At 37.4% G+C, this 25,906-nt stretch overlaps 2 protein-coding genes across 5 annotated transcripts in view; both read right to left on the bottom strand.

The window, feature by feature from the left end:
- Window positions 1-292: 292 nt before the first annotated feature.
- On the bottom strand, window positions 293-20,852 carry LOC148421908 (alpha-parvin). 2 transcript variants are annotated; one of them, XM_088416341.1, is made up of 13 exons: window positions 20,545-20,852; window positions 13,134-13,223; window positions 11,084-11,154; window positions 9,594-9,696; window positions 9,329-9,469; window positions 8,381-8,496; window positions 8,178-8,236; window positions 5,410-5,429; window positions 5,234-5,295; window positions 4,279-4,347; window positions 3,906-4,007; window positions 1,572-1,644; window positions 293-597 (listed from the first exon to the last, which is right to left on the bottom strand). In XM_088416341.1, the coding sequence occupies exons 1-13, from the start codon at window positions 20,681-20,683 to the stop codon at window positions 521-523; spliced, it is 1,122 nt and encodes a 373-aa protein (XP_088272467.1). In that variant the 5' UTR covers window positions 20,684-20,852; the 3' UTR covers window positions 293-520. The 2 variants fall into 2 exon arrangements, with proteins under 2 accessions (XP_088272467.1, XP_088272468.1); XM_088416342.1 differs by lacking the exons at window positions 13,134-13,223; window positions 20,545-20,852 and adding an exon at window positions 12,621-12,731.
- A 543-nt stretch (window positions 20,853-21,395) lies between these two features.
- Window positions 21,396-25,906, bottom strand: part of LOC148421907 (F-actin-monooxygenase mical2b-like) — a 63,103-nt gene continuing 58,592 nt past the window's right edge. For 2 of the 3 annotated variants that reach the window (XM_088416338.1, XM_088416339.1), the window contains exons 32-37: window positions 25,675-25,742; window positions 25,480-25,572; window positions 25,257-25,350; window positions 23,854-23,965; window positions 23,681-23,754; window positions 21,396-23,425 (exon numbers count right to left, since the gene is read on the bottom strand). In XM_088416338.1, the coding sequence (XP_088272464.1) occupies window positions 23,190-23,425; window positions 23,681-23,754; window positions 23,854-23,965; window positions 25,257-25,350; window positions 25,480-25,572; window positions 25,675-25,742 (677 nt within the window). In that variant the 3' untranslated portion in view covers window positions 21,396-23,189. The remainder of the gene's footprint in view (window positions 23,426-23,680; window positions 23,755-23,853; window positions 23,966-25,256; window positions 25,351-25,479; window positions 25,573-25,674; window positions 25,743-25,906) is intronic. The other variant, XM_088416340.1, reaches the window with a different exon arrangement.

Genomic DNA, 25,906 nt, shown 5'->3' with positions numbered 1-25,906 from the left:
GGCGTGAACTAGATTATGTACAGGTGACCTACAAACTGAGTGCACCCAGGTCACATTGTGGGTGGAGCATAGCATAGCACAGGGCGACTGCTCTGTAATTGAGCACATTTGACCGACACTCCTGAATGTGGTTGGTTAGCATGTTGGTATGTTACTGTATGTTTGCATGCAAAAGCAAATTTGCACCTATGTTTACCGACGCAAACCTTGAGTACTGTAAATGTATTCCCAACTCACAACAGTTCTGCCTGTGAAATTTTCAGTTTCGGGAACATGGGACATGAAGCAGTCATCTTATTATGAAGTAGCATAGGTTTAATCAAAGGCACTTTGAGATCAGCAGAAAAAGCTTGAAATATATGACAGAATAAATGTATTAAATTCACAATAAATACAATGTTATTTCAATAGAAATGTGAAAACTGCTTTCAAAGTGATGCAACTGTGACTAACAAGTGTGGTCAATTGTAAAATGGTACATACATAGTACAATAGTACATCCTTTTTGTTGCTTGGGTCTTCAGTCTACATGCCGGTACCTGGTGAAAAGGTTGTAGAGGACCCGGAGCGTTGACTTAAGGTCACAGTTGACTATATCTGAGGAGAAAAACAAATGCATTGATACAGCCGTTGTGACAAAGCAATATTCACAATAAGAAAAAGTATCTCGTCGTCTCTTTGGCCTTTGAAGGTCATATGCGCCATACACATGTCCAGTTAAACCTCAGCTCAGGTTATGATCAGCCCACAACATTTACGAAATTGCTAAATGTCTATCTAGTCAGATGGTAACAGGGAAACACTAAGTTGTTCTAACCCTCTATTGTGTCCATTTTTTTGGACAATTTCTTCCACATTCTACTCGTAATATTTTAGCCAAGGGATGGCACTTCCTTGGAAGTGTGATAACTAAGTTGGTCGTGTCAAATTCAAACGTTGATTTGATGTCACCGTTTGGGTGAAATTTCAGCTACATTCCAGACACCCACGGTTACTCGATGAAATGCCACAAAAGAGAAAAGAAAAAGACATGACAGGTAACACAAAAAGATTGAAAATTGATGGAGACTGAGACTAGGCAAGAAGTAGTGTTAACATTGGTTTTGCATCAAACTTGGGTTCGAAAAGAGATGCACGAATGGCTTTCTACTCCGAAGGTAATAAGTGAATATATTGGCATTTAGAAAGGTTGTTTTCAATTACAGTAGCAGTTACCTCAAGCTTGCCCACTTTTCAATCGTAGCATAAGCTGTGTGGACGGCGACATTTAGCATGAAAAGACCGCAAGAATGAATAAAACTGACTAATATGATATGGAAAAAAGACATCTCATTGCATGACATTCCATTCTGGCTAAACCCTCCTTTTTCAGCCACATGTGCCAGCCATGCGAAAATCGATTTCTTACATTGAGCGGCTAAAAAGTAGAGTAAGTATGCAGTTGACTTAATAAAATGACTTTTTACAAACCACATCCCAAAATTTTAAAAAAATTCTAAGTGCACATTTAAGCGATTCTATAAATCGGCGTGGGTGCACATGGCAACAGGATTATTGTGTAAGTTTCGTACCCTCTGGCCTTGGCTTTGGTCGCTCCAGACCTCCATCCTGCATCAGCTCAAATGAGAAGGACACATTGTGCACCTATGGCGAGAGTGAACCTCTATTACATATTACACAAGTGGCCAACCACGTGTTTCCCATGCAACTGAATAAAAAACTAAGCTTGCTCTATGTCGAATAGCAACATTGAGGCTCAACGCCACAAAATTTGCGCCAATTCACTTTCGTGACCACACACACACACACACACACACACACACACAGACTTCAAACACCACTTGTCTGCACAAACTATACACTTCCGTAGTGCTCAATACAGTACATTTTGACCAATTTAATGACTCTATTTGTAAACATCAACTTTCACCCTTCCACTTCCACTGGGCCAAAGCTTTAAAAAAATAGCAGTGGATATAAGAATGGTAGCAATATAATGAAATGGCATCCCAATGATTCATTACGCACCCATCTACACATTCTAGTGGTATTTAGCATCTTTTCCATACACAACAAGCCACTGTCAACAAGGTAGCTTGCTTTGTACAATTACTCATCAATTAACCATCTATCTATCTATATATATATATATATATATATATATATATATATATATATATATATATATATATATATATATATATATATATATATATATATATATATATATATATACACACACAGACACACACACATTTGTATGTCTTACTGTAGATTACACTGTTTATCATAGGTGTTTGGTGTTTTGCTCACTTCTCTGGCACTTATTTTTTGTTTAAGTATTGTACTCTATGGCAGTGGTTCTCAAAGTGTGGTCGGTGGCCTGACTGCAGGGGATTCATTATATAATTTGGGTGATTTTGAATTAAATTAGTTTATTTTAACAGTTGCAGAATTGTGCCTTGTTTGGCTTAGTTTGTTTTTGACGCCGCCTCTGGCCGCTGTTGATAGTACATTGATAGTGCGCTGTACCAGTATGTTTACCCAGAGAGTAGCCTTTGTAACATCCAGGAAGGACATAACATGTTATTTATTTATTTTATATTAAATTGTGAAAGCATTCATGACCCTTCAATGAAGCAAACAATTCAAACAGTTTCATCCATTTTTAAAAATTTAATAATTTTTAAATATGTCTAAATGCGTTTTGTGTCTCTTTGAGAGGCGATGAAGCCAGCAAAGCTAATGCTGTTTTTGACTAAATAATTGGCAGCAACCTTTTGTGCGGAAATTGATCCTGTTTGTTATAAGGAGGCGAGCAATTTTCAATTTATTATTTTCTGAACTTCAGTGTGGCTGCAAAGTAATACATATACAATACATGTGGCCAAAATTAAATATGGTGCTAAATAAAAAAGGCACTGAAGTTTGGAATATTTTTTTGTTTCCGCAAACATTTGTAAAAGGGGCCCTTGGAAAATTTGCTTTCTAAAAGGGGTCACTAACTCCAAAAAGTTTGAAAACCCCAGGTCTATGGGAGATAAAGTCCCATTGATATTTCTTGGTGTAAATGGAAATGGGAGTTTTTAAAACAAAATTTCCAATTTTATAAACAAGGAATATACGCCATAAGTTTAGTTTTTTCGAAAACAAAAAAAAACATGGTTGTGAAAGGGTTAAACAGGAAAAATTTTAATCATGAAAAATTCTAAATGCCATTTAGAAGTTAATAATGAAATGTAAAAAGAATAATGAACAAATATAACTAAATAAAGCAATTGTACAGTATATGAAAAGCATGGCCGGTTAAGCTGCACGCATTTTGTACATATAAGTAGTGGTTTATGGACTTGAAACATGTTTCATAACTACTGTGTGTGGTCATCCCGTGAAGTGAAAAAAATGAGCGCACACACCCCCACACAAACACACAGACAAACAAACTGAGCCCTTAAGCCATCACTCCAGTCTTTCCCTGCGTAGAAGAGATTACAGATGCTATGGGCTCCTGCCTGTTCTTCCAGGCCAGAAGTGTGCGCCTGTGTGTGTGAGTGTGTGTGCCTGTTTCGAGTTGTGCACATTGTATCAGGGATTGCCATTCTGCTTCACAGCTTGGCAGGGATGGCTGGCCAAGACCGTTACAAAAGGCTACTGTGGTGTCTCCATAGATTGCCTGTTTAGAATACCACGGTACTAGAGAGGCCAATAGAGAGGAGAGATGGCTGCGCAGTGAATGGGCTCGGAGGAAAACAGATGGCATGAAACCAAGCTTTTGAGGGCAGACCCTGGCTATGTGTGTCTGATGCTCCTTAGAAAAAATGGAGGATCAACTCAAAAGTGTTTCTTAAACTATATCACAGATGCAAAGATTATGGGGAAAAAAAAAGCAAAGGGGAGCACTCAACCTTCTGGTCAAAATTTTCAGGTGTGAGGAAGAAGTTGTAGAGTGGCACAAAGTATCCCTCCAGCAGACCCATCAGCAAAACCAGATAAACGCCATCTGCAAACTGACACACAGCACAGACAGGTAAACAGACCACCTGCCAGATAGGAGACAATATAGACATTATGGAGAATGTGTTTAAGAAACAAGTGATTCAAACCAATCAACTCAATTAGAACAATACAAGGCAAAAATATCACTCGGGAGCCCTGTTCTTATTTACCAGGTCCAGAAAACAATTTTTTAAGCTCTCAGACTCCCTTTACAATAAAATGTAGAGGGAGTCTGAGAGCTTCAAAATTTGTTGCGTGAGTGTGTGAGAACCTGTGTCATACCTGCGTTTCCAACTCAGACACCTCTAAGTTGAGCTTGTTCAGGTGTTTGTTCACAAATGTGATCAATGTCTGAGAAAGCACAAAGGCATACATTTCATCAGATATTAAAAAGGCAACAAATCAAGAATAAGTAATGTTAAAAGAATTGTGCTTGAATAACTATGTCCTGTACCCCTTTTGATCTCAAAACATGCCCTCGTGCAGACGTGATCAATGTTAGTTTCATTTGGAACAAGGTTCAAGAGGCTCCACTTGGGACTGTCCCACAGTCCAAGATGTTTGCTTTGAAGAGCTTAGCTCATGATGCTGTATTTGGATCAAATTTTGTGGGAGTTTGTTATTAACTAAAAGAAAAGTCATTTTTTAAATACCATCTATTCTATGCATCCAAACTGATCTAAATGCGGCATTTGTGGAATATGACGAGCAGCAAAATCTGCACGTTTTATCCATTAGGGGAGGGGTTGCCACTTGCTCTTGACTGAAAATGTCATCACAGCTGCTCAAAGGAACAATCACGGCACCTGTTTTCAAAGTTTTGCTCTGTGGTCGGCAAGCTGAGCAGTGCTTGGATTACCAATCAGTCAGTCGACAGCAAAATGTTTTTGGCTTACAATGCCCCAAAAAGATTGTATTAACTCTTTCAGTGCCAAGCGTTGGGGTAAAAGGCAACCCGCTGATATCATCTTTTGTGGCTATCAAGAGCAACACTCCTATCAAATGGTCATTCTTAATTACCACAGTGCTCAGTAAGCTTAAGAGGAGCGCTAGCCACAAGTATTAAAGTAGTCACCGGCAGACAAGTATTTTACATTTCTCGCTAGCAAGGAAAGAGTTAAGGTTTTAAAAATGTAGTGTGGTTAAATGTCTTTTTAGACAATTTAAGAGTTTGCTTCACAAACACAAGGTTTCAAATACGGTTCATAAACCAACTATGCCAGTGCAGTTTCAGTACCTTTTTGACAACATTCAGTTTATCTGGAGCGTGGTCGAAGAGGGTGTCAAAAGCATCACGTTCTAGGGAAAACATGAAATAAATGTTTATAAACAAAAAGAAAAAGAATACAGTTTATATAAACATAATTAGAAAAAAGCAGAATATTGGGTCATCTCTTACTGCTAACAACATACCATGTCTTCCAGAGAAAGCCCTGGCAAAATTAGAACAAGGGAGAAAAAAGTCAAAATACAAACCAAATATCATGGGTCATTTCATGTTATTCACAATTTCACACTCGAATCTCAATAGAACACGAGAGAATAAAAGGCAATTGCTTCCAATTCAATCACAGAGGAATGTGGAGAATGGAGGGGATTAGCAATGATTTAACAATAGACACAGCTATGGCATCATAATTACATTATGCAGAAACATAGGTACATCTCGAGTATTGAAAGAAATTGGGCATCAATAGAGACAGGTCCACAGTGACTCCATACTATAATATCATCTCAACAGCAAAACAACAATGCTGGGTATTGATACAATGAATTTCGGACTAGAGCTTGCCCACGTAAAAAGGGGACCATTCGTCAAAAATGGTAATGTTTGGCGAGCATATGGAGAACAACAATTCCTGCAGTTCAAATATCCCGGAGGAGGAGCAATCACAGCAGGGCAGGTCCGAAAGAAACCAAACATTCCCATATCCAAACATTTAGGATGTCATTATAGGAAGGCAAGTCTGGGCAAAAGTCCTGGTGCTCTGCTAATTACCATAGTTTCACTGTGACAATGTAGTGCTGGTGATCCTTTGTGTGTTTGCTGTCCTGCTGTTATCTCTTCTGTTGTCAGATTGCAGTTTCTCACTCCACAGCAACCCAGATGTGTGACTTGCCCATGTGTATGTGTGATAAAAACGCTCTGGCTGTTCAACTACAGGTATGAATAGCTTGCTCTGTCCAACATTTGACTTCTTTAATCGTGCAGTATTTGTCTAGATGGATTTAAAATAATGCACGGAGAGTAAAAAGTCCTAGCAGAAAGTCCACACAACTCCCCAGCCGGAAACTATCAAACCTCATAATACAACAATACAGGAGCAATGAAATGAAAAGCGAACCTACACACTCTATTCAATGTTTAACCAGACTTGGCACTGATTTAAATGCCTACCTTTTCTCAGTTTGAGTTTGAAAGTTATTGTGTATTACTAAATTGCTACCAGAAAATAAAAACAGGATTGACGGAAGGATTTACTGAATAAAACAACCAAGGCTCTGTCTTGCAAAACTTGCGTTGGTGTGAGGAGCATGTGTGAATGCAGTTAAAATGAAAGAACATATGGTTTTGCGTGTTTTTTTTTTTTTTACTTCATTATTTGGCTTCATGTCACAACCAATTTGCATCCTTACACTCCTGCAATGACAGAAAATCAGAATTGACATGCTACGGAGACAAATTTCCTAACCTTGAAGGCTTCTTTCCTTCACATTCATTGGATGATGTCATCGGATAAAAGATATAAAAAGGTGCTTCCGTTCCTATATTTCTCTCAATAGACGTCATTGCACGATGTCAAGAACTGCTGCCTTTTATTTGCAAAACTGTTGTTGGATAATAAGGATAATAAGTTCAAATCCACCTGGCTCTGGCCTTTCTCTGTGTATTTTGCATGTTCTCTGCGAGGCCGCCTGGGTTTTTTCAGGTCACTCCGGCTTCCTCCCACACTCCAAAAATATGCATGGCAGGTGTATTGGGCATACTAAATTGTCCTTAGGTGTGATCGGGTGTGTGAATGGTTGTTCGTCTCTGTGTGCCCTGCAATTGGCTGGCAACCAGTTCAGGGTGTCGCCGGCCTACCGTTATTTTTTATTATTGATTTTGAATTTATCCGTTTAACAAATTTTTCTCATTTGTGAATAAAACAGTAAATACATGTTCTATGATACAGAACAAAATGGAAACACATTTATTTCATCATTTTCTCTCAAAAATAAATTCCGTCTTTTTTTTTTTTAATTCCACAAAATAGTTAACAAGTGTTTCTTTTTGTACGGATAGTTGTTGGTTTTAGGATTGAGGAAGATTATTATCTTATAGTTTACATTTGCTACTGTTATATAAGTAAAGCACTGTCCACTATTCCACATTGATGAGGCGAGTTCTGGGGATGTGCTTAGGGGTGAATTAAAAATGTTTGACTGCTGCATTGTGAAATCTGGCTCCCCGCCACATTGTTTTTTCGGCTACAAGCTCCAATTTGGTCAATGTGCGAAGACTGCAACTCCCGTGGTCAGCTTCAGCTTTGGTGAGAGAATGCCCTTTGTCACCCAACTACGTCAACAGAAATGAACTCAGGCTAAGTCTGAGTCTAAGAAGTTCAGTTTGGTGGTGGGGGGGGCTCAGGCCGGCGGAGACTTGGGGAGGGATAGCAGCTGTTCGCTATGCTCTGGCACACTGTATGTTGTGTGTAAAAGAAAATAAAGTCTGTGTCCAAAAACAGACACATACCTGTTAAAACTCCATGCTATGGAAGGAGCTCACTGGGCATGGGGAAGAAAAGGTAACCAAGGTAGGCAAGGTTTTATTAAACACTTTTCATACACTTTGTTTATGTACGTATGTACATTGTTCGGCAGGGAGCCAATTCTACTTCGTGGAACTCACTTATAGTGGGGGTATTAGATTAAAAACGAGGGAAAACTATAGCTGTCAAACCCCGTTTTAGAGTGAAGTTTTTGTCAAGGCAGTCATCACATAATTTCAGTAAACACATCACTTTCATGCGTGACATGAACTCTTGAGCTAAACTGCCTAAACTTGGGCAGACAGTTCTTTCTACTCTGAATGCAAACCAACCGTTCAGTGCGCAAGCCAAGGCTGAAAGGATATTTTGTTGGTGCGTTTGGTAGATAGTATCCACTTTAAGCATTTAAACTTCAGTTATTTTACTTACTCTGTGTTACCAGTGATTTCTTCTTGGATTTGCCTGGATTGGAGGATGCCCTCTCTTTTCTGAAAGCCAAAGAAGGTCAGTGTCATTCTGACAGTAAAACAACGCTGAACATATTGGAATCAATTGCAAGTGAAACCTGAACAAGGACAAATATAAAAATAGTCATACAAAAAATGCAAACACGAGCATAGTTCACCACTCACCTGGACCACAACTACTTGAATAGAAACATGGTCTGGCAATCTGATTGGTGCTCTGAAGTGTTGTGACAGTGCAACCAGCAGGTGAAGGATGGCGACGATACTCTTTGCATGAACCGCTTCATGGTATGAAAGACAAAAGAAGTTGCATAGTATAAGTGATTCATCAAAATAATATTTGTCTGGCGGCTGGTCTATTTCACACATGAATGTATTTTCCCCTTCAATTTCTATTTCGTAATTTACTGGCCACAGCGGCCGCTTTTGGTCGTTAGTTCAAACAGGCAAAAATAGTCTTTATCGGCACGTTTTCTGTTTTTAAGTGCTAAACAGGCAAGAATTTTCAGGATTTTAGAAAATTTTAAGAGTACGTTACAATTCAAGCTATGAGCTCTGTCCGCCATTTTGCCAGTTTAGACTATCAGCCGAAAGTGGCCGCTTTGCTCAGTAAAGGGTTAATGAAGTTTTTTTTTTTTTTTTTTTTTAACGAATTGATGTAAAAGAGAAATACAGTAAGACTATTGGGGAAAAACAAACAAAATCACCATCAGTGATACTCTTTTCTTACACTTCTTACACTGGTGATTTTTTCAAATAAATTATTTTTATTTGATCTGTTGGTATTTTATGGTAAATGACTTTTGTTTTTTTGGCTGGCATTAAAAGATTTAAGCATACTTTTCTCAAGAACCAGGACCACAACCTTCTGTTAAGTCTCATCCATTGTGTTGTCCCCAGATAGCGCTGCAATTCCAAACCAAATTATATCGCAAACAGGATTTGTAAACTGTTGGGGAAGGTTTAGCTAAACAATCCATACAAACAATATATACAATAATTTCTGTAATTTCATATGACTTTTCCTAATGAAGATGACAGCAGAAAATGATGACAAAGGTGCATGAAATTTTAAGGGTAATTGGGTTTCATGCCCTTGAGCATGTCACCTACAATCAACATTCCAGCGAATGTTCCGGGTGGAGAGTTTGAGTGAGTCGTTGATCCGTTCCAACACAGTCTGCAGTTTCTGCTTCTGTGCGATTTCTGACTGTGTCACCTCTGCCACATTGAGTTTCTCACCCTCCAACTTCTCTGAAATCCATCAGAAAGTAGAGTTAAATACCCATGTCAAGCAGTAACATCTTTTCGCTGAGAATTTTTGTGAAAATGTTTGAAACTTGAACACTGTGGATATGTATAAATCATTCAAACTCACCAAAAAGTTTCTGCAAAACCTGTCCATCATAGAGATCTTCAGCCAGATCCTTCACAATTATGCGTTCCCCAACGAGAACATCATTTATCCAGTCGATCAACACCTATGTGAGTACATGAACAAAAATATTGAAGTACGTACGTACTGTCACTGCATTCATATAAGGAAGTGGCTGCTTGCTAAAACATATGGATGCATTTTGTGTGCTTACTTTGTTCTTTAAGTTTCCTTTCATCAGTTTTTGCTATTGCTATTTACGGTTATCTGCTACTTGTATCATGTTGCTGGAAAAAATATTATTTTAAGAGCTACAACTAACCATTATATAACAATCTACTTTTACGTCAATTAAGCAAATGTTTTTTTTCAAAGCACATTTTAATTTCAATCCCTATATTCAAAAACAGGGCATTTCCTCAAACTGACAGTGCAAAAAGGAAAAACAAGATTTTTTTTTTTAAATTATTTAATTATTGGTTTGATCTGTAACATGGCATATGTTAGGCTAACATCAATAATTATTTTCAAAAATAAAAGCAGGTGTTTGTAACCAACTTTTTTTGATTTAACACAATGATAATCAATATTCCTTCATAGAAAACTAAATAAAGCAGAGAATATTCAATCATTTAATGTTGATACTTAATCGTAAGTAAATTGATTCATTTGAATATCGATTACTGTATAAGGCCCACCTGAAAACCTTGATTTTTCTCAAAAGCTGACAGTGTGTCTTACAACGCATATGTAAACCACAAGTTTTCATTTTTGGGGATGAAAAAATAAAATTACTTCATTGACATGTAAATTCTTCATTTTTTACCTGTGCATTTCAGTTATTGATGTATTTTTTTACAATTAAAATTTTTATAACACCCTGTTTGAAATGCTCCAATTTTGAAGAAATTTATATGGAGACAAGGTGCAAAAATGTCTAGTTTTTGTAAAAGAAAGCGCAATTTTAAATCAAGAAAACAATATATTTTAAGTTGCAATTTGAATTTGAATCATAATTATATTCTTTTAAACTCTTAATTCATCTTAGCATTGACCTAAAATGTCTTTTAATGTAGTCAAAAGGTATTTTTTTTCCTATTATTCAAATAGCACTTTCCACAAATCAACTTTACTCTTCATTTCTGAATTTAAGTTTTGACTGACTTATCTGATTGTTTTGTTGAAATTCCCTAGTGGATCTAGTGGACGCAGAATGCAAGCCCAGACACTAATGTAGCTTCTATTCTATGCGTCTTATAATGTGGTGCACCTTATATATGAAAACAGTTTTCAAATAGGCGACTTATTGAAGGTGCGCCTTATAGTGCCGAAAATACGTTACTTCTCAAAGAATCATAACAAGTCTGATTCTGATTATATTTTATTGGGAATAAGATCGACACCAATTGTGGCAACTTTCACTTGTCCTCAACCTCCCTCATCATGGGATGCCGATTATTAGGTGTCTAAAATGTGTTGCTGGCACCACTGACCTTCATAAGTTCTTGCAGTTTGCGGTCGTTCTTGGAGTTGGGATCCACCATGGTTCGCACCTCATTCTCTTCTACAAGAGCAACATAATGTCAGTTATGGTCTAAAAATGTGCACGTTGCAGTACATCAATGATGACAACAATGTTGTCTCTTATTTTCAGTCGTGGGATAACAAATTAATCTGTGACTAGCACACTTCAGGATATAGATGGCATGGGATTGATTAGTTAGTGTCCTTCATTTCCAATTGCATGAAACCAAACATTTTTCAGAACCAAACTGTGAAAATGAGGATTAATTTCATAGTTTGATATTTTTCCTGCGTAGAGGCAAGAATGATAATTATGCATGTGAAAACCCCCCAAAAGGTTTATATTTATTTATTCTTCAAAACATTCCAATTAATGTGCAGTGTTAACATTGTTACATATCAATGGTTTTATGCAATTCAATTTGCAAACCAGTGCAATTCAAAATTAAAGGAAAATGTTGTGATAACACATTTCTCAAACAGTCTACAGCAGGGATGCTTTTTGGCCCCAATAACTCCTTACTACTAGCCCCCCTCACACAAATTACCCCTTCTTTGGTGTGTGTGAGTGTGTGTGTGTGTTTATAGTGTTATAGAAGCTATGTATATAAAACCGTTGACTGTGTAACAAACCTTAATAATTTTTTTTGTTTTGAGCAAATACAAATTTGATCTGTTCCATAATGTATTTCATGTTCAATACCAGAAGTCCCCTTATTAGGAGGTCACAACTGTTTTGTGATTTCTTTGGAGACGTCAATGAGTATTATTGCGTCAGGAATCAGGTTTACTTTTTTTACATTGCACCATAAGTGAAAAGTGTGAGCTTTTTTTTAGGGGCCCTATCATAGAAATTAAACTTTTTGGAGCTTTTACCATGTTATAGTGTTTATTGGTCAGCCTCACCACCCACAAAGTGTTCAATTCTTTCCTTCACTCATCCCTGAGAATTCTTCACGTCTCTGCGCTCTCAGCGCCAGTCCCACCAGAGCAGATAATAATGACTTAAATTCTCGCACCCCACTTTATAATGTCAAAGACCTTGCCTCAACACCGCTCCTGTAGACTAAACACACACGCACATTATCTGAGCTAGTAGGGGAGAAGAGAATTTGCACCTTGTCAGATAAGTAAACAACTTTTAATTTATTAGTTACGAAATCTGAAGTGGCAAAAATGTGGTTGTGGCTGCAAGAATTTTGTGAGTTGTTAGGTCTTCCAAAAACTGAAACTCTTCACTTGAAATGGGTGGAATGCATTTTGGGAGCATGTGGCTGGACAACCAGCACGTGCTGGTGATAATCAATAAACGGAGGTCATGGTGAACCTTTGTCAATACAAGAGTAGGTTTGCTGTAAAATTACAAATGAAAGCAGGAACAATTCCCATAATTGAAGCAGATTGTAGCTGCAAGCAAACTAACGTCACTGTATAGAAATGAAGCATTTGCATTGACAAGAGTACATTCATGTTGTATAAAGAGTGCTACTTGATGAGGCTACTAACCCTTTATGTTTCTCAATGTGAAGTATTGTTTACAACTGCTTTTGAGTTCCTTTGCGCACATAAGTTTAAATACCCCAAGGTTATGTTAGCTTTTTTGCTTTTGTTATTGCTTCAAGGCCTGTCCTCTTGAGTCAGCTTTAGAATGAAATCATAAAGGATCACAGCGGCAGCCGCACGGTGCAAGGCGCGATTTCAATCACGGGACAATACACTTCTTCTCAGTTAACAATGTTCCTCATATTTCTAAAATTAAATTGCAAATGTGCCAAAGGTAAGATTTCATCATTTATATACACATATCTAAGTGGAAAGTGTAAAATGCAAAATGCAAATGACAAGGTATTACTAAGTGAAGTAAGATGTGTGGAATTTTTTTTGGGCATGTCACACAATGGCATGCCATCTACCAAAAATATATTCCTGATCTATACATTCAGCATCCCTGGTCTACAGCTTCTGACTACTTTTCTCTTATTAAAGTAGTAAAGGCCTTTATGTGTAATTGAAAGATACCTAGCATGGTGTCCTCAGGGTCAAGCTCATAGTGGGTGGGGCTGAGAGGAAGGTTGATGGCATTTATCCCCTCTTCCTGAAGCTCAGACACTGCAGGAATGAATAACAGAGATAATCAAGCATTCAATAAAGCAACATCATTTTGATGTGAATAATAAAATGACTGATGTCACGGGTAACAGAACTTATGCAAGCATTTATTGAAGCCCATGGGGATTTCAATTCATACTGTTCTATTTATATTTCTTTTTGTATTATGCACAAGGTTTTCGGCTCACTATCCACACGCAGAATGGCATCGCAAATTAAAAACATGTTCTCAACCCTTCATAAATAGAGGCTGTATGGGGGTGGGATAAATAAATAAATAATAGAAGCATATTGTACAGTGCAAGTGGTCACTTGGACAACAGGGCTCAGGAGACAAACAGTCCAGATTGTATTGTTTTTACACTGAAGGAGTCTTCCAACAACAATCATGAAAATACTGTATGACTGATGGGCATTCTTAAATAAACAATGAGCATTAACAAAACAGTGTGTGTCTTGGACAAAGAATTACCCAAAACAAATGAGCAACAAAGAAAAAATATTACCTGGATCACGTTTACTGTGCCAATGCTACACCCTGTTTACATCAGCAAAACAGAAGTGTCGATCAACAGGGGATTGTGGACACAGTGTTTGGAAGCGAAAAACAGATGTGTTCTCCAATTATGTATTTACCAGACAATGTCTCATGAAAGTCACTTAATGCGATTTTTTACCAGAAAGATGAATGAATAAGGATGGCCTGAGTTGAGAAACGCTTCGCTGAAATTGTCAGGAAAAGACAAGCGGTGTTACTTCCGGCTTCTCAACAGGCCTTCGAGCATGCCCAGCATGCCTTTTTTTCTCAGTTTGTCAGATAGCTGAGGAGGAGGCTGAACCACTTAATGTGTTCATGTGTTGGGGGCATGGAGCAAACATCCTGTGATTTTTTTATTTTTTTTTGCCTTTATTGGAACGTCATCAGCATAATTCAACACCATCCACACTGATTCCATACATCAATAGACATTGACACACACCTTATTAACGCAAAAAAACCACAGGCAATTAAAACAGAGCTTGATTAAATGAGGTCAAGAAATCTGTGTATTACAGATTTCGTGTTATCGGTAGCTCGAGTCCTCACTGAATGCAAAATGAAGCTTGAAGAGATGGAATGGAAATTAGTGGAAGACAATACTTAAGAAAAAATATTTGCCAAATAATTTTGTGGGAGGACAGCAACCGCACAAAATGCCATGTTTTGTTCTGAAACTCATCCTGAATACATAACTATTACATGTGTAAGATTTCATGTAAATGAAAATGCAGCTAAATGCCTTTATGAGGCATGTTGCCAAACACACGGGTGGGTAGCAAAAACTACATCCATCCATCCATCCGCCTACCCATCCATCAACTTGACCGCTTATCCTTACAAGGGTTGCCAGCCAATCACAGGGCACACAAAGATAAACAACCATTCACATTCACCCACACACCTAAGGACTATTTAGGGCGTCCAAAATACCTATGATGCATGTTTTAGAATGTGGGGGAGAAAACTGGAGTACCTAAAGAAAACCTATGCAAGCACGGGGAAAACAGGCAAACTCCACACAGGGAGGCTGGAGCCAGAAGCAAACCCACAACCTTTGAGTTGTGAGGCAAACATTCTAACCAGTCTCATGGGTGCAAAGGATAGCTCAATTGACATTACATTTAGTCTTGTTTTGAACAGGGTAAATTGTTTTGATAAATGCAAGTCTAGACACCAGATATTTATCCAAATTTAACATTTTGTTTCATTAACCCCATCAATGCCTCAAAGTGGGATGCCAGGGGTTCACTTTGAGTAGCATTTGCAATAAATTGTACTAGTCAGAGTTGTTCAAATGTCAAGTACTTCTTTTTGGTTTGCTTGTTCACTAGTTACTCAGTACATGTTTTTTTTTTTTTTTTTTTTAACCGAGAACATAATTGTACTCAATTATATAAAGGGCAACTTTTTACTTTTACATCCATCATAACATTTGAAAGACAAGTGCTTTTACTTGAGTATAATTTGGTTACTCTCCCTCCCTCTGATAATAGATTATGGCATGACCCCCTTTTGGGAGTGTCTCAAATGTTCAAGAGCTGAATGGCCATTTTTTTACCTAGTTAAATCTTTATGGATAATCATTTTAATTGATCATTTGAAGTCATTATCATGAACAGTGCTTGCACACATTAGATAAATAAAACTATTAATTAGCAAATATCTGAAGGCAATTTAAACATTAGTTACAGTATTTCAGGACTAATGGTAGCCCTTTGAAGTAAAAAGTCAAAAATCGAAACTCAAGTTTCAACAGATTTGGTAACCCCCGCCTCAGAAATGTCAAAGTTCTCCTACTGAATATGCGGTATTTTTTTTTTTTTTTTTGGTTAGCATTCCAAAAATGTTTACACAAATAAAAAATAGCCACTCTTCTAGTCACATTTGCTTCTGCCTGCGTATCCTGATGATGGTAGGCGGCAAGGTTACATTAACACTCAGCCTTTCTGAAAAAGAAAACTGCAATCACAATTCAACTCAGGTTTGCTTAATTACATTGTGTGTGCTAAATTACTCCTCTCTGAATGCACAACATGAACTGCACCACAATTTTGCATGTGCATAGACATCATTTGGAATGGCAGACCAGCATCTACATCAGTTTGTGTCAAAAACCAAGTTTGCACATTTTTGCATACGGAAACCTTTAGTAAATCCAAGCCTGTCTGTCCCAAAGACTAGGTTTTTAGAATGTGAGACTGTAGTAGCAGAATGTAGTTTTCGTAATGTGGGGAAAAACAATGAGATCATGAATACAAATTAAAAATAAACCTGAAAAATAATAAAAGAGACTAGCTTAAAAGGCACTTCTACAGTCCGCAAAAATCAGTCTAGCGTTTCGTCCTGCGTTTTATTGTGGCCTGCTAAATTTTTTAATTGAAAATACTAAAAATAGATAAAACATCTGTAACATACTGTAATGTAACTGCAAATATGAGTGGACTCAGGAGTAGTACTAAGATCAAATGACCACTGGATTGATCCAGAACCAGTTTATATTGCATTTTAATGTCTGATATTTAATGTATCTTGTTCCTGGCAACAATAAACATTTGTGCAGCTTTTGGAGTGCCATTTAGTACATCACCAACATGATGCACGCATGCACTGGGTAGCCCCCAAGTATGACATGTGTAGCCTGCAGACCTGTTCTGTAAATAGTCTACAAGTAATAGAACATTGTGATTTTCTAGGAATTGTACTAAGGATTGTGCATATATGATAAATACATTACATAATACACTTGATTTACATATTTACAACAGCTGTTTCTTAGTTATTGTGAGAAATCAATAACATGATCAGGGTCTTCACATAAACTGGTAGCCCTTCGTATTACTCAGTACAAAAGAAGTAGCTCTCGGTTTCAAAAAGCTCGTGACCCCTGATTTAGAGTATGCGGCCAGCACAAATTGGAATTGAACCAGAATCTCATATTGTCATCAGTGGCTATACTGTACAGTGGGGCACAATATTGGCTGCCACAATTAACTTAGCTGATCCTCATCAATATTAACATTTAAAAAGTCAAAGTCAAATCAAGTACTTTGCCATCCTACCACAAAGGGGCATGGTTTCCCACATGTTTGCATGAGCATGCAGTTTCTCACCTGATTCCTGTCAATTGAGACCCATTTTGAAAGATCCGGTTTGAAAAATTCGGTTTGAATTGACCTAAAATGACATTTGGACTACTAATTGATTAAAAAATTGCTTAAAAGTAACTAATGTGCTTGGTTCTAAGTAGGCTAATTTTTTTCATTGGTTTGCACTCAGCAAGTAAGTTAGCTGTGCTGCCCTGTGTGCCATTTGTTTTATTTATTTGTTACTCTATTCATTTATTTTAGTTTATTATTATTATTTGTAACTATCGTGCTTTGACACCTTATTCATATAATGCTTGTTTTTAAAAAAAAATGCAATCAATAGCCATGTTTGACCAAACATGATGAATAATCGTGATTGATAATCCTGATTAATAATGACTAAAATAATTGTGATTATTATTTTGGCCATAATCGTGCAGCACTACTGTACAGTAGATTCTCAAATGCATAACTTCCCCTCCCGCCTCTTTTGTGTCAGTGTTGAAAAAGCAGAAATGCATTTACAGTCAAGTAATAACATCAATACATATGCATCACGTGTATCAGAAACATTGTTTGTTTCTGCAGGAAGTCTCCAAAAGAGGAAACACACACAAGATGCATGGGTTTGAGTTTTGCTCAGTATAAAGAATTGTGTATTCTGTTCAACACTGTCTCTATCAGGCATGGTTGAGACATGTTTATATACAAACAACACCGACACTAATATTGTCTTTCACACCTCCTGACCTTCTCCCCTATCTATTTAATCCATCTTATCCTGTCCTATTACAACAGCACTTTCACATCCACATCCAATCTTTGCTTTAGTTCCATCAGGCTATCACTTGATTTTACTACAGCAATTGACCATAAGCATCACAGTGACTTGAAATCGAATCAACCATGGGCAAAAAAAGCCAGTAGCCAAGGCCTCCCATCAAATAATGGAACACACATAAGCCCACGCATGCTGTGCGAGTGTGTGCACGTGTCTCTTGTCTTGCCACCATGAATTTGATGCGATTACATGCAACAGCATAAAATGAGGCTCAGCTGTGGAACAGTAAATCAGATCACCCATTTAAAAGGGTACCTTTTTACTTCCATTTAAAACACTTGAATATTATGCTCACAGCGGTGGGGAAGATACGACACTTAAACCTCTTTCTGATGATGCTACAGGATGATCATTATCGATGAGCATTATTGTGCTGTTTTTTTTTATTCTGTCGACCACACTGCCTATGATATTGTTGTGCAACATTTTTGCGTTTGCACATATCCACCTAGTCTGAATGAGTTAAAGTTATGTGTTTGATTAATAGTGCAGCTATGAGAATTATTTTTAAAGTCAATGTTAATATTTTCCATGTTTGGTTAGTGGAAGTATACAAATTCAGTCATCATTTTAGTATTCAAAAAGAAAATCAATATGAAGCACAGGTGAGTGAAGTGAAAACAATTTAAATTAAGCATTGTTCATTTTTATTGTACAAGCAAAGGGAAGCAATGTTCTGCTCTGCTTGCACCTATGAATTTGAAATGCTTCCCATGTTACAAACAAACACATGCAAATTTGTTTTTAGTCTAATTTTGAAATGTCCCTCTCTCTCTCTCTCTCTATATATATATATATATATATATATATATATATATATATATACATACACACACATATATGTGTGTGTGTACACAGACACAATATTATTAATATTGTATTTAATATTTATATTCCATTCGTTATTTTTTTCAGTTTGATGTTGTCTGTGAAGAAACTATGCAGTATGCTAATAAGGCTTAATGTGGTCTGGTTGTGTACATGCACCGAGCGTTCTAAAAGAAATGGCTACTGGTAATAAGGACCTTATTTAATTGCTCAAAATTTCCAGTACTTGCTTTACATAGATCATGTCTCTGATGTCATACTGCGCGACGTAATGACAAAATAGCAATGTTGCTGCTCATGTCTTGTCACAGATTATAAACAAAACCTTATTTCATCTATTAGTCGCTGTGCATTTTCAGCTTTACTTGCACATCTGCTTAAATGCTTTACTGCATTTTAATTTCAGTAATATATTCGTAGTCTGTGCGGTGACAAACTTTTTTTAATGTAATATTCAGTGTGGTTCAAGAGACCTGCTGTCATAAAATTGATCTCAGATGTCAACCGTAATTTTTTTTTTTTTTTTTTTTGGGGGGGGGGCATACCGGGGGATACCAGCAATGTCACTTATGCAGGACTGCATATGTGGCTTTGTAATCTAAAGTTTATTCTGGACATGAGTCTTGCCATCGGGTATGTGAAAAAGGTAGAGGAATATGCATACATAATTGAAAGTGCAATCAAAATTGTTAATATTTTTAGTGACTTTAGGTTTTGTATCATCCATTTTCTTAAGCCGCCTATCCTCACATGGGTTGCTGGCTTGCTGGTGTCTATCCCTGCTGTCTACAGGCAGAAGGTGGGGGACACCCTGGACTGGTTGCCAGCCAATCACAGGGCACACAGAGACAACCAACCATTCTCACACACAATGAATGGCATGTAAGGGCAAATTGGAATGTGCACTATACCTATCATGCATATTTTGGCAACATGGACTAACCAGTCTGCCTCATTCACCATACATCTCAGTAATATTAAGAACTTTTGTATTTAGTTCAGTTTTACCAAACATCTAATACCTTACAAATGGCTGCACAACCATTAACTCTTTCAGTGACAAGTGTTATTCGAAAAGGCAACCCCCAGAGTGCCAGCCGATTTTGAGCATTTTGACAGATCTTTTGAGGTAGATAAAACATTGTGTGTTATGTCTATGTGCACATAGGTGGTACCATATAAAAGATTGGATTCCATTCTTTACCTAGAAAAATAAAGTAAGATTCGAACTTCTGTTCTCAAGTGAAAAAAAAAAGTTTGAAAATAGATTGTTCGAGTGACACTGAGTTATTTTGGACTAAATGAGAAAATTCGTTTATTGTGAAAATGTTTTTGTTTTTTCAGTACAGTGACTGACAATAATATTTTTGGGTTTAGTGGCATCTGGAACTTATTAACAGGCCTTCCCTTCGTTGAAAACCTGAACAAAAACAATGAAAATATGTTTTTGATGGCAAAATGATAGTTTGCGTGTCTTCTATCTAGCTAGTAGTTAGCTAGTATAAAAAAGAACAACAACTTAGTTGCAGTCTTGTCACTGGCACACAACCAAAGTATTTTACATGACGAAAAATATAGTCCATGGCACTGAAAGTGTTAATGTTACAATATTTATATATGGGAACAAAAACAGCAGCTAATCAGTCTCCAGGATTTTGGGGTAAGAGAGCATCTTTTCCAATATTATTGATGAAAAGTAGCGTTGAGTGGCTGAAGGGAGGCGAGCAGACAGAACGTCACAAGTGAATTCTTTACCTTACATGGATAAAGACACGTCGTAGCCCATGCACACAAGATAATAGTTTCTCAGTGATGACATGAACATACACATGACTTCGAATCAGAAGTCATGCGTCATTAACGAACGTAATGCTTTTTCGATTAGTCCAGATTGACGCTAATTATGAGTCCTTATAATGCACTATATTGAAACGAGATTTACCACGCTGTCCCAATTTCCAGCACGAAACATCCAAAACACACATTATGCTGATTGATGTGTCTTTGCTAATGCTAGCTGTTTACCTTCTTTAGCTTTCTTTCTCCTCGCCAGAGTTCCACCAAGTTTTCCAAGGAAAGAGTCGTCTTTCTTTCGAGAAGAAGGAGATTTCGGCGTTGTCGGCGATTTAGGAGAGGACGGCGACTTCTGAGGAGAGGAAGCCATTGTTGGAACAATACTTTGAATCCAACACTGGTTGATTCAAACTTTCTCAACTGACGTGGAAATTTAAAGTTTGTTGGAAGGGTGGAAAAAAATCCTGGTCCACTCCCTAAAGCGGAAATGGAATTCCACTTTTTCTCCCGAGGTTGTTCATTGTGGCCCCGCCTCTTCGGAGGAACAACAGGGGAGGAAGCTGCGACTCATAGCGGGGAATGAGCTTTGGCGGCCGGACTTAATGGACGGATGCATATCATCCATTAGTGATGGAGAAAGCAAGGCTTCATGAACCACTGAATCAATTTGAAGCAAGTGTGTTGAAATAGGTCAGTTTCGAAGCATTTTAAACAAATCAGTGTGGTGACTCAACTGCTTTCTGACACTGAATTAATTTGTAGTCGTGTTGAAACGGTTCGCTGGTTTGATAGGAGGACATCAAAGTAACAAATCGAAATAAATGTAGCATTTAATAATATAAAAAAAAATACATGAACAGACTGAACCACCGTCCAAGTCCATCCTTGTTCACACACAGGAATATTACTAAAACTTTTTATCATGGGCCACATTGTCATTATAGTTTCTGTCGGAGGGCCATTATGACCGTGAAGTCAAATAAATGTTAAGTATGTTCATCACACATTTTGAAAAGGGGTATTGATGACAAAAAAAAGAAAAAGCAACTTTGGGATTTTAGCCAGAAACTTGAAGTCATAGTTGGCATTTCGCGAGCCACATAAAATTATGTGGCGGTCCGGATATGGCCCCTGGATCTTGAGTTTGATTATGGATTAGGTTCACTTTAAGACAAACCAACTGGTATAAAACCAAAAAAATGTATGCATAAAATAAATCAACCATGAATATTGTCATAGAAAAGCAAACATTACAAGATTTAAAACCATTTTATTATGGATTAGGTTCACTTTAAGACAAACAAAATGGTATAAAACAAAAAAAAAGTCACAAAATCACATTTAAATAATGCCAAACTAAAACTGGTTTAACACATCAAAGTCAAGTACAGGAATCAACAATGGTTACTTTTCTGGAAATAAGACATTCACTTGGCCCATACAGTGACGTTTACCATCAGTCATTGGCTACAGATTAAATTCACAATCAACTGTGTAGGATAGGATAGCCAGTCCCTATTCTCAGCAATGTCACAATTTATCTTGTCAATACATCCCTGATTATTGGCTGGGTATACTTTATATGGACGTATGTAATTATTCAACTATTTTTCAAATTACATTCCAAATGAATGAGTAGTGCAACATGAAAAATTATATCTTATGAGAGTCAAGGCGGTTTCATTCTAGCTATCTTGGAAGTCATTTCACAATCTTTTCCTTGCTCTCTCGAGTGAGTAGTCCCGATGCGGGATGAAGGGTAAATTCCACCTGCAAATTTGTTACCATTTGTGGTGGAGGTGTTAGAGACAAAATGTAGTCAGTGTATCAGCAATGAGACACTCACCGTCCCTTAGCATTGGAACTGTTACACTGGTGTCACCTTGCACTAAAAGTCAAAAGCCACAACAGCTTGGCTTTACACACAGGATACAAACACATTTGTGAACATGATACACATCTGTGGAGTCGTTATACAATTGCAAAATTCTAGGTGTGCAAAATTTAAACCCAAGGTAAAGTGTCTGGTTAGTCCATGTGCTAAAAAGTGACCATAAAAAAAAATTGCCGTCAACAAATGCACCTTAAAAGATCAGCACTTGTGTCCAATTGCAAAATTAAGTGTGCAATCATTAGTCATAAGTAGTACATTGACATTATGTTCTTTCAAATCATCTCTTTACTCTTTTCATGAATTAAAAAGAAAAGTAAATAAAAAATATTAAAAGTCAAGGCTTTTATTTGAATGCTATGACTGATGGGTATGGTGCTCAGAAAGAAATAGATATACATAATAGCTTATCAAATAAAATTGCATCCAAGCTTGCTACAGCTCGATTAAATTACTTGTCAAGACAGCCTGCAGATTGCCATACTTGCCAGGAGAGGGCAAAGGCGTGACACAAACTTGTTGACAGCAAATTTTTCCATCCAGTGTCCCATTAAATGTGTGTCATTTTCTTCATCACATTGTGGTGAATCCGCATCAGTCTTGCAATTTTCCAGGGTCAATACTGACGAAAAGTACTTCATTTCATCAGTATTGATTCTGGAAAAGTGAGAGACTTACTCTGATAGGCTACAAAGGTGACCATGAAAATGATGCACAATTAATGAATGTCAATGGAAAGAAAGATTGGCTGTCAATGAGTTTGTGTCACCTCTCTGCCCCCTCCTGGCAAGTATTGCTACCTGCATGCTGTCTTGACAATTTCATGGACATGTTTTAAGCCTACTTGCGAAACAACAGGTTTGGATGTGGTTTTTCTTCATAAATGACATAATTATTATTCTGAGCACCAAAGGTACACATTAAATGGAAAGGTTTCCTTTAATCTAGTGTTGTGAAAGCCTGACCTGAATTTGACCTGGCCCGTCTAATAGTCACCTCTGGGGCCAGCCTCATCTGACTCCCAGCTGTCATTGGCCTGGGCCCAATGAAACTCGTAACCTTTGGACAGCACAAGGCTCTCCAAATCCCGGTCTTCAGCTTTCTCAATCAGCCTCTGTTCCTCGAGTTTACACACCAACATGTCCCTTTTCTCCACCGTCTTCATAATCTCAGATAGGATTTCCTGCTCTTTCTGGAGCTCAGAGGCACTCTTCTTTGTATCTTAGGAAGTGAAAGAGCAAGCAGTTACAAATGATCAGATCAATCAATTCTCAATGCTTGTGTGTATCTGTTTTCCTGTAAGGCTGTACTTGTGAGAACCGCATAAAGTTTGAGGTGATGCCAGGGAAACGGATTTGTTTTTGTCATGTGAAGGTTAAGGTTAGGGGCTAGAACATGCATCAATGTCAATAGATGTCCTCACAAGTATAGTTGTATAAATGTGTGTGCATGTCTGTACGCGCATGTTGGATTTACCTTCTTTAGCCATCCTGCTTCGAAGGTCTTGCTGAAGTCTGCTCTGGGTGTCCTCCAATTCAAGCTCTTGAGCACTGAAAAAGAAAAATGAGTGACCACTACTGGTTGAAGATGGTAAATGCCAGTGAAACTAGATGTTTAGGTGGTTCTCAAGCAGATATAAAGTCACTCACAAGATCATGAGATCAGACTCATATCGTGCTAGTCTGTTCTTCTCCAAAACCAGTTCAAACCAAGATTGATAAAGTTGGGCATGTTCACCATCGTTTGTCTGATGGTCATTTCCTTGAGCGAGGACACAAAAGCAAAAGCAAGGATAAGAACATATTTTTTAAAACAAATAGAGGAGAGAACGCCTATATTTTTGTCATTTCACAACATTCACCTATAATCAAACTTCAACCATTAATGATACTGATGCCATTATACCAACAGGAAGCAATTTCTTCTTATTGTCAAACACATATTGTACAGTGGCACACACATGACCATATATATAGCAGGGGTGTCAAATGTACGTCGCATGGACCAGATCCGGTCTGCAAAGAGGTTTAATTTGGTCCTCAAGATGATCCGGTGAAGCTTTAAAAAAATATGAATAAGACTGGACGTGGTAGTTTGCTGTCTATAATACTGTAATATCCTTCCGCGTGTTTCAGTCATGCTTCTGTCCAATCACTTCTTTTATTGAAAGAAAAATAGAAAAAACGCGCGAAACAAGAAGAAACAAGCGCGTCATCTCAAGCTCACAACTCACGCTTGACTCTCAGTCCTCTCCCGCAGGCATATTTGTGCCTGACAACAACGAACAAACATTACAATACATAATGAAAAAAAATCTTACTTTTACAAGCAATGCCCAGATCAGCATTGCAACTTACAAGGTGAAGTGACCACTTTTCATGCTTGTGCCAAACAGCTTGCTGATGGCTTCAGTCACAGAAAGTGCATTCAAGTTATTTCATTGAATGGTACAACTATACATATAACAATAAATCTCTTGAATCTTAGTATTAACATAAACTGTCGCTTTGTCGTGCTACTGCTCAGTGCAGGTAATATCCTTCCATTGCCCTGAAGAGATTCACAAAGAGTGAGGTTCACCATCTAGCCCATTCCCAGACATTGAGCTTTGGTTCCTGTTGTATTATAAACAATAACTCTTGTAATTTTTTAAATATACAGCTCAGCAGTTAGCATATAGCGCCAATGTCATTGACATGACCTCAAGACTTATTCCTCAAGAGCTTTGTAACTTCTGCACAGTAGTGTATATCATTATATTCTGTTAAATTCTTTGCAGTTCACTGGATTCCTTGCAAGGAAGTTGTATAATCAAAAATGTCAATTGTGGCATTTGTATTCCTATGTATATGTGTGTTTTAATTGTAATTGTTTATTTATTTTTAGTTCATCTTATGTGTTCTATACAAAAATATGTATTTTGTGAACATGGTAAAAAGATGATAGACAATTTCCATTGATTTCTTGTAACTTAAGGAAAAATGCTAACAGAGGCTAACATTGTAACAGACCATAAATACACATTTATGCATTTTACTGCATTGTTCAGTACCTGTTTCTCCTCTAATAACCTTCTCTATAGCCACTCCTCTCTCCTCCAGGTCTCTTTGTTTTTCTCCAACCTCCTCCAGTTGTCGCTGAATTGCCTAACCACATCAAAACCCCACAAATTATCTTTAAAGGTTTGGTGACCAACATTATAATTGCACACTAGGAAAAAACATTCTACACCCGCTCAGAAGAAGTATTAAAAGCAACAGTAAGATTAATAGTACCTGAGCTCTATGCAATCGCTGTAATTGTTCTCTTTTGGCCTGTAGGGCCAATGTCCTTTCCTGTTTCAGGTTTAGGTGTTTTCCTGAGGACACCTGTGACCAGAAGTATTCAACATTTGGTAAAAAGTAAACACATTTTAACAACGCTAATACACAAATGCAATGTACACAAAGTTTACATAAAAGTGCACAAACCCGCATATTAGCTGATTCACATTCATCATCACTTGAGCTGGGCCCCTCGAGACTCTGCTGACTTGAAGCTAGATAAAAAGGAAATGTTGAACATGTTGCTAAAAACTGACATGGCAATCCAATGAGTGATATATAACCCCAAATTTTTTTACATTTCATTCTTACATGTTTAAAAAGTCCAGACATTCAATCCGAGGTATTTATACTTTTTCTAGTATTTTTTTCAAGTGTT

Source organism: Hippichthys cyanospilos, chromosome 6 (genome assembly GCF_059441005.1).
Source record: "Hippichthys cyanospilos isolate Australia breed blue-spotted pipefish chromosome 6, RoL_Hcya_1.0, whole genome shotgun sequence".
In the NCBI taxonomy this organism is placed as follows: domain Eukaryota; kingdom Metazoa; phylum Chordata; class Actinopteri; order Syngnathiformes; family Syngnathidae; genus Hippichthys; species Hippichthys cyanospilos.
This window is presented reverse-complemented; position numbering and strand designations above follow the sequence as displayed.

Coding starts and splice junctions, on each gene's coding strand:
- LOC148421908 (XM_088416341.1), bottom strand. CDS start 20,683: ATGGCTTCCTCTCCTCAGAAGTCGCCGTCCTCTCCTAAATCGCCGACA. Junction 5,296..5,409: donor GGCTTTCTCTGGAAGACATG/GTATGTTGTTAG, acceptor TGTTTTCCCTAG/AACGTGATGCTTTTGACACC. Junction 4,008..4,278: donor TGTCTGAGTTGGAAACGCAG/GTATGACACAGG, acceptor GCTGTGTGTCAG/TTTGCAGATGGCGTTTATCT.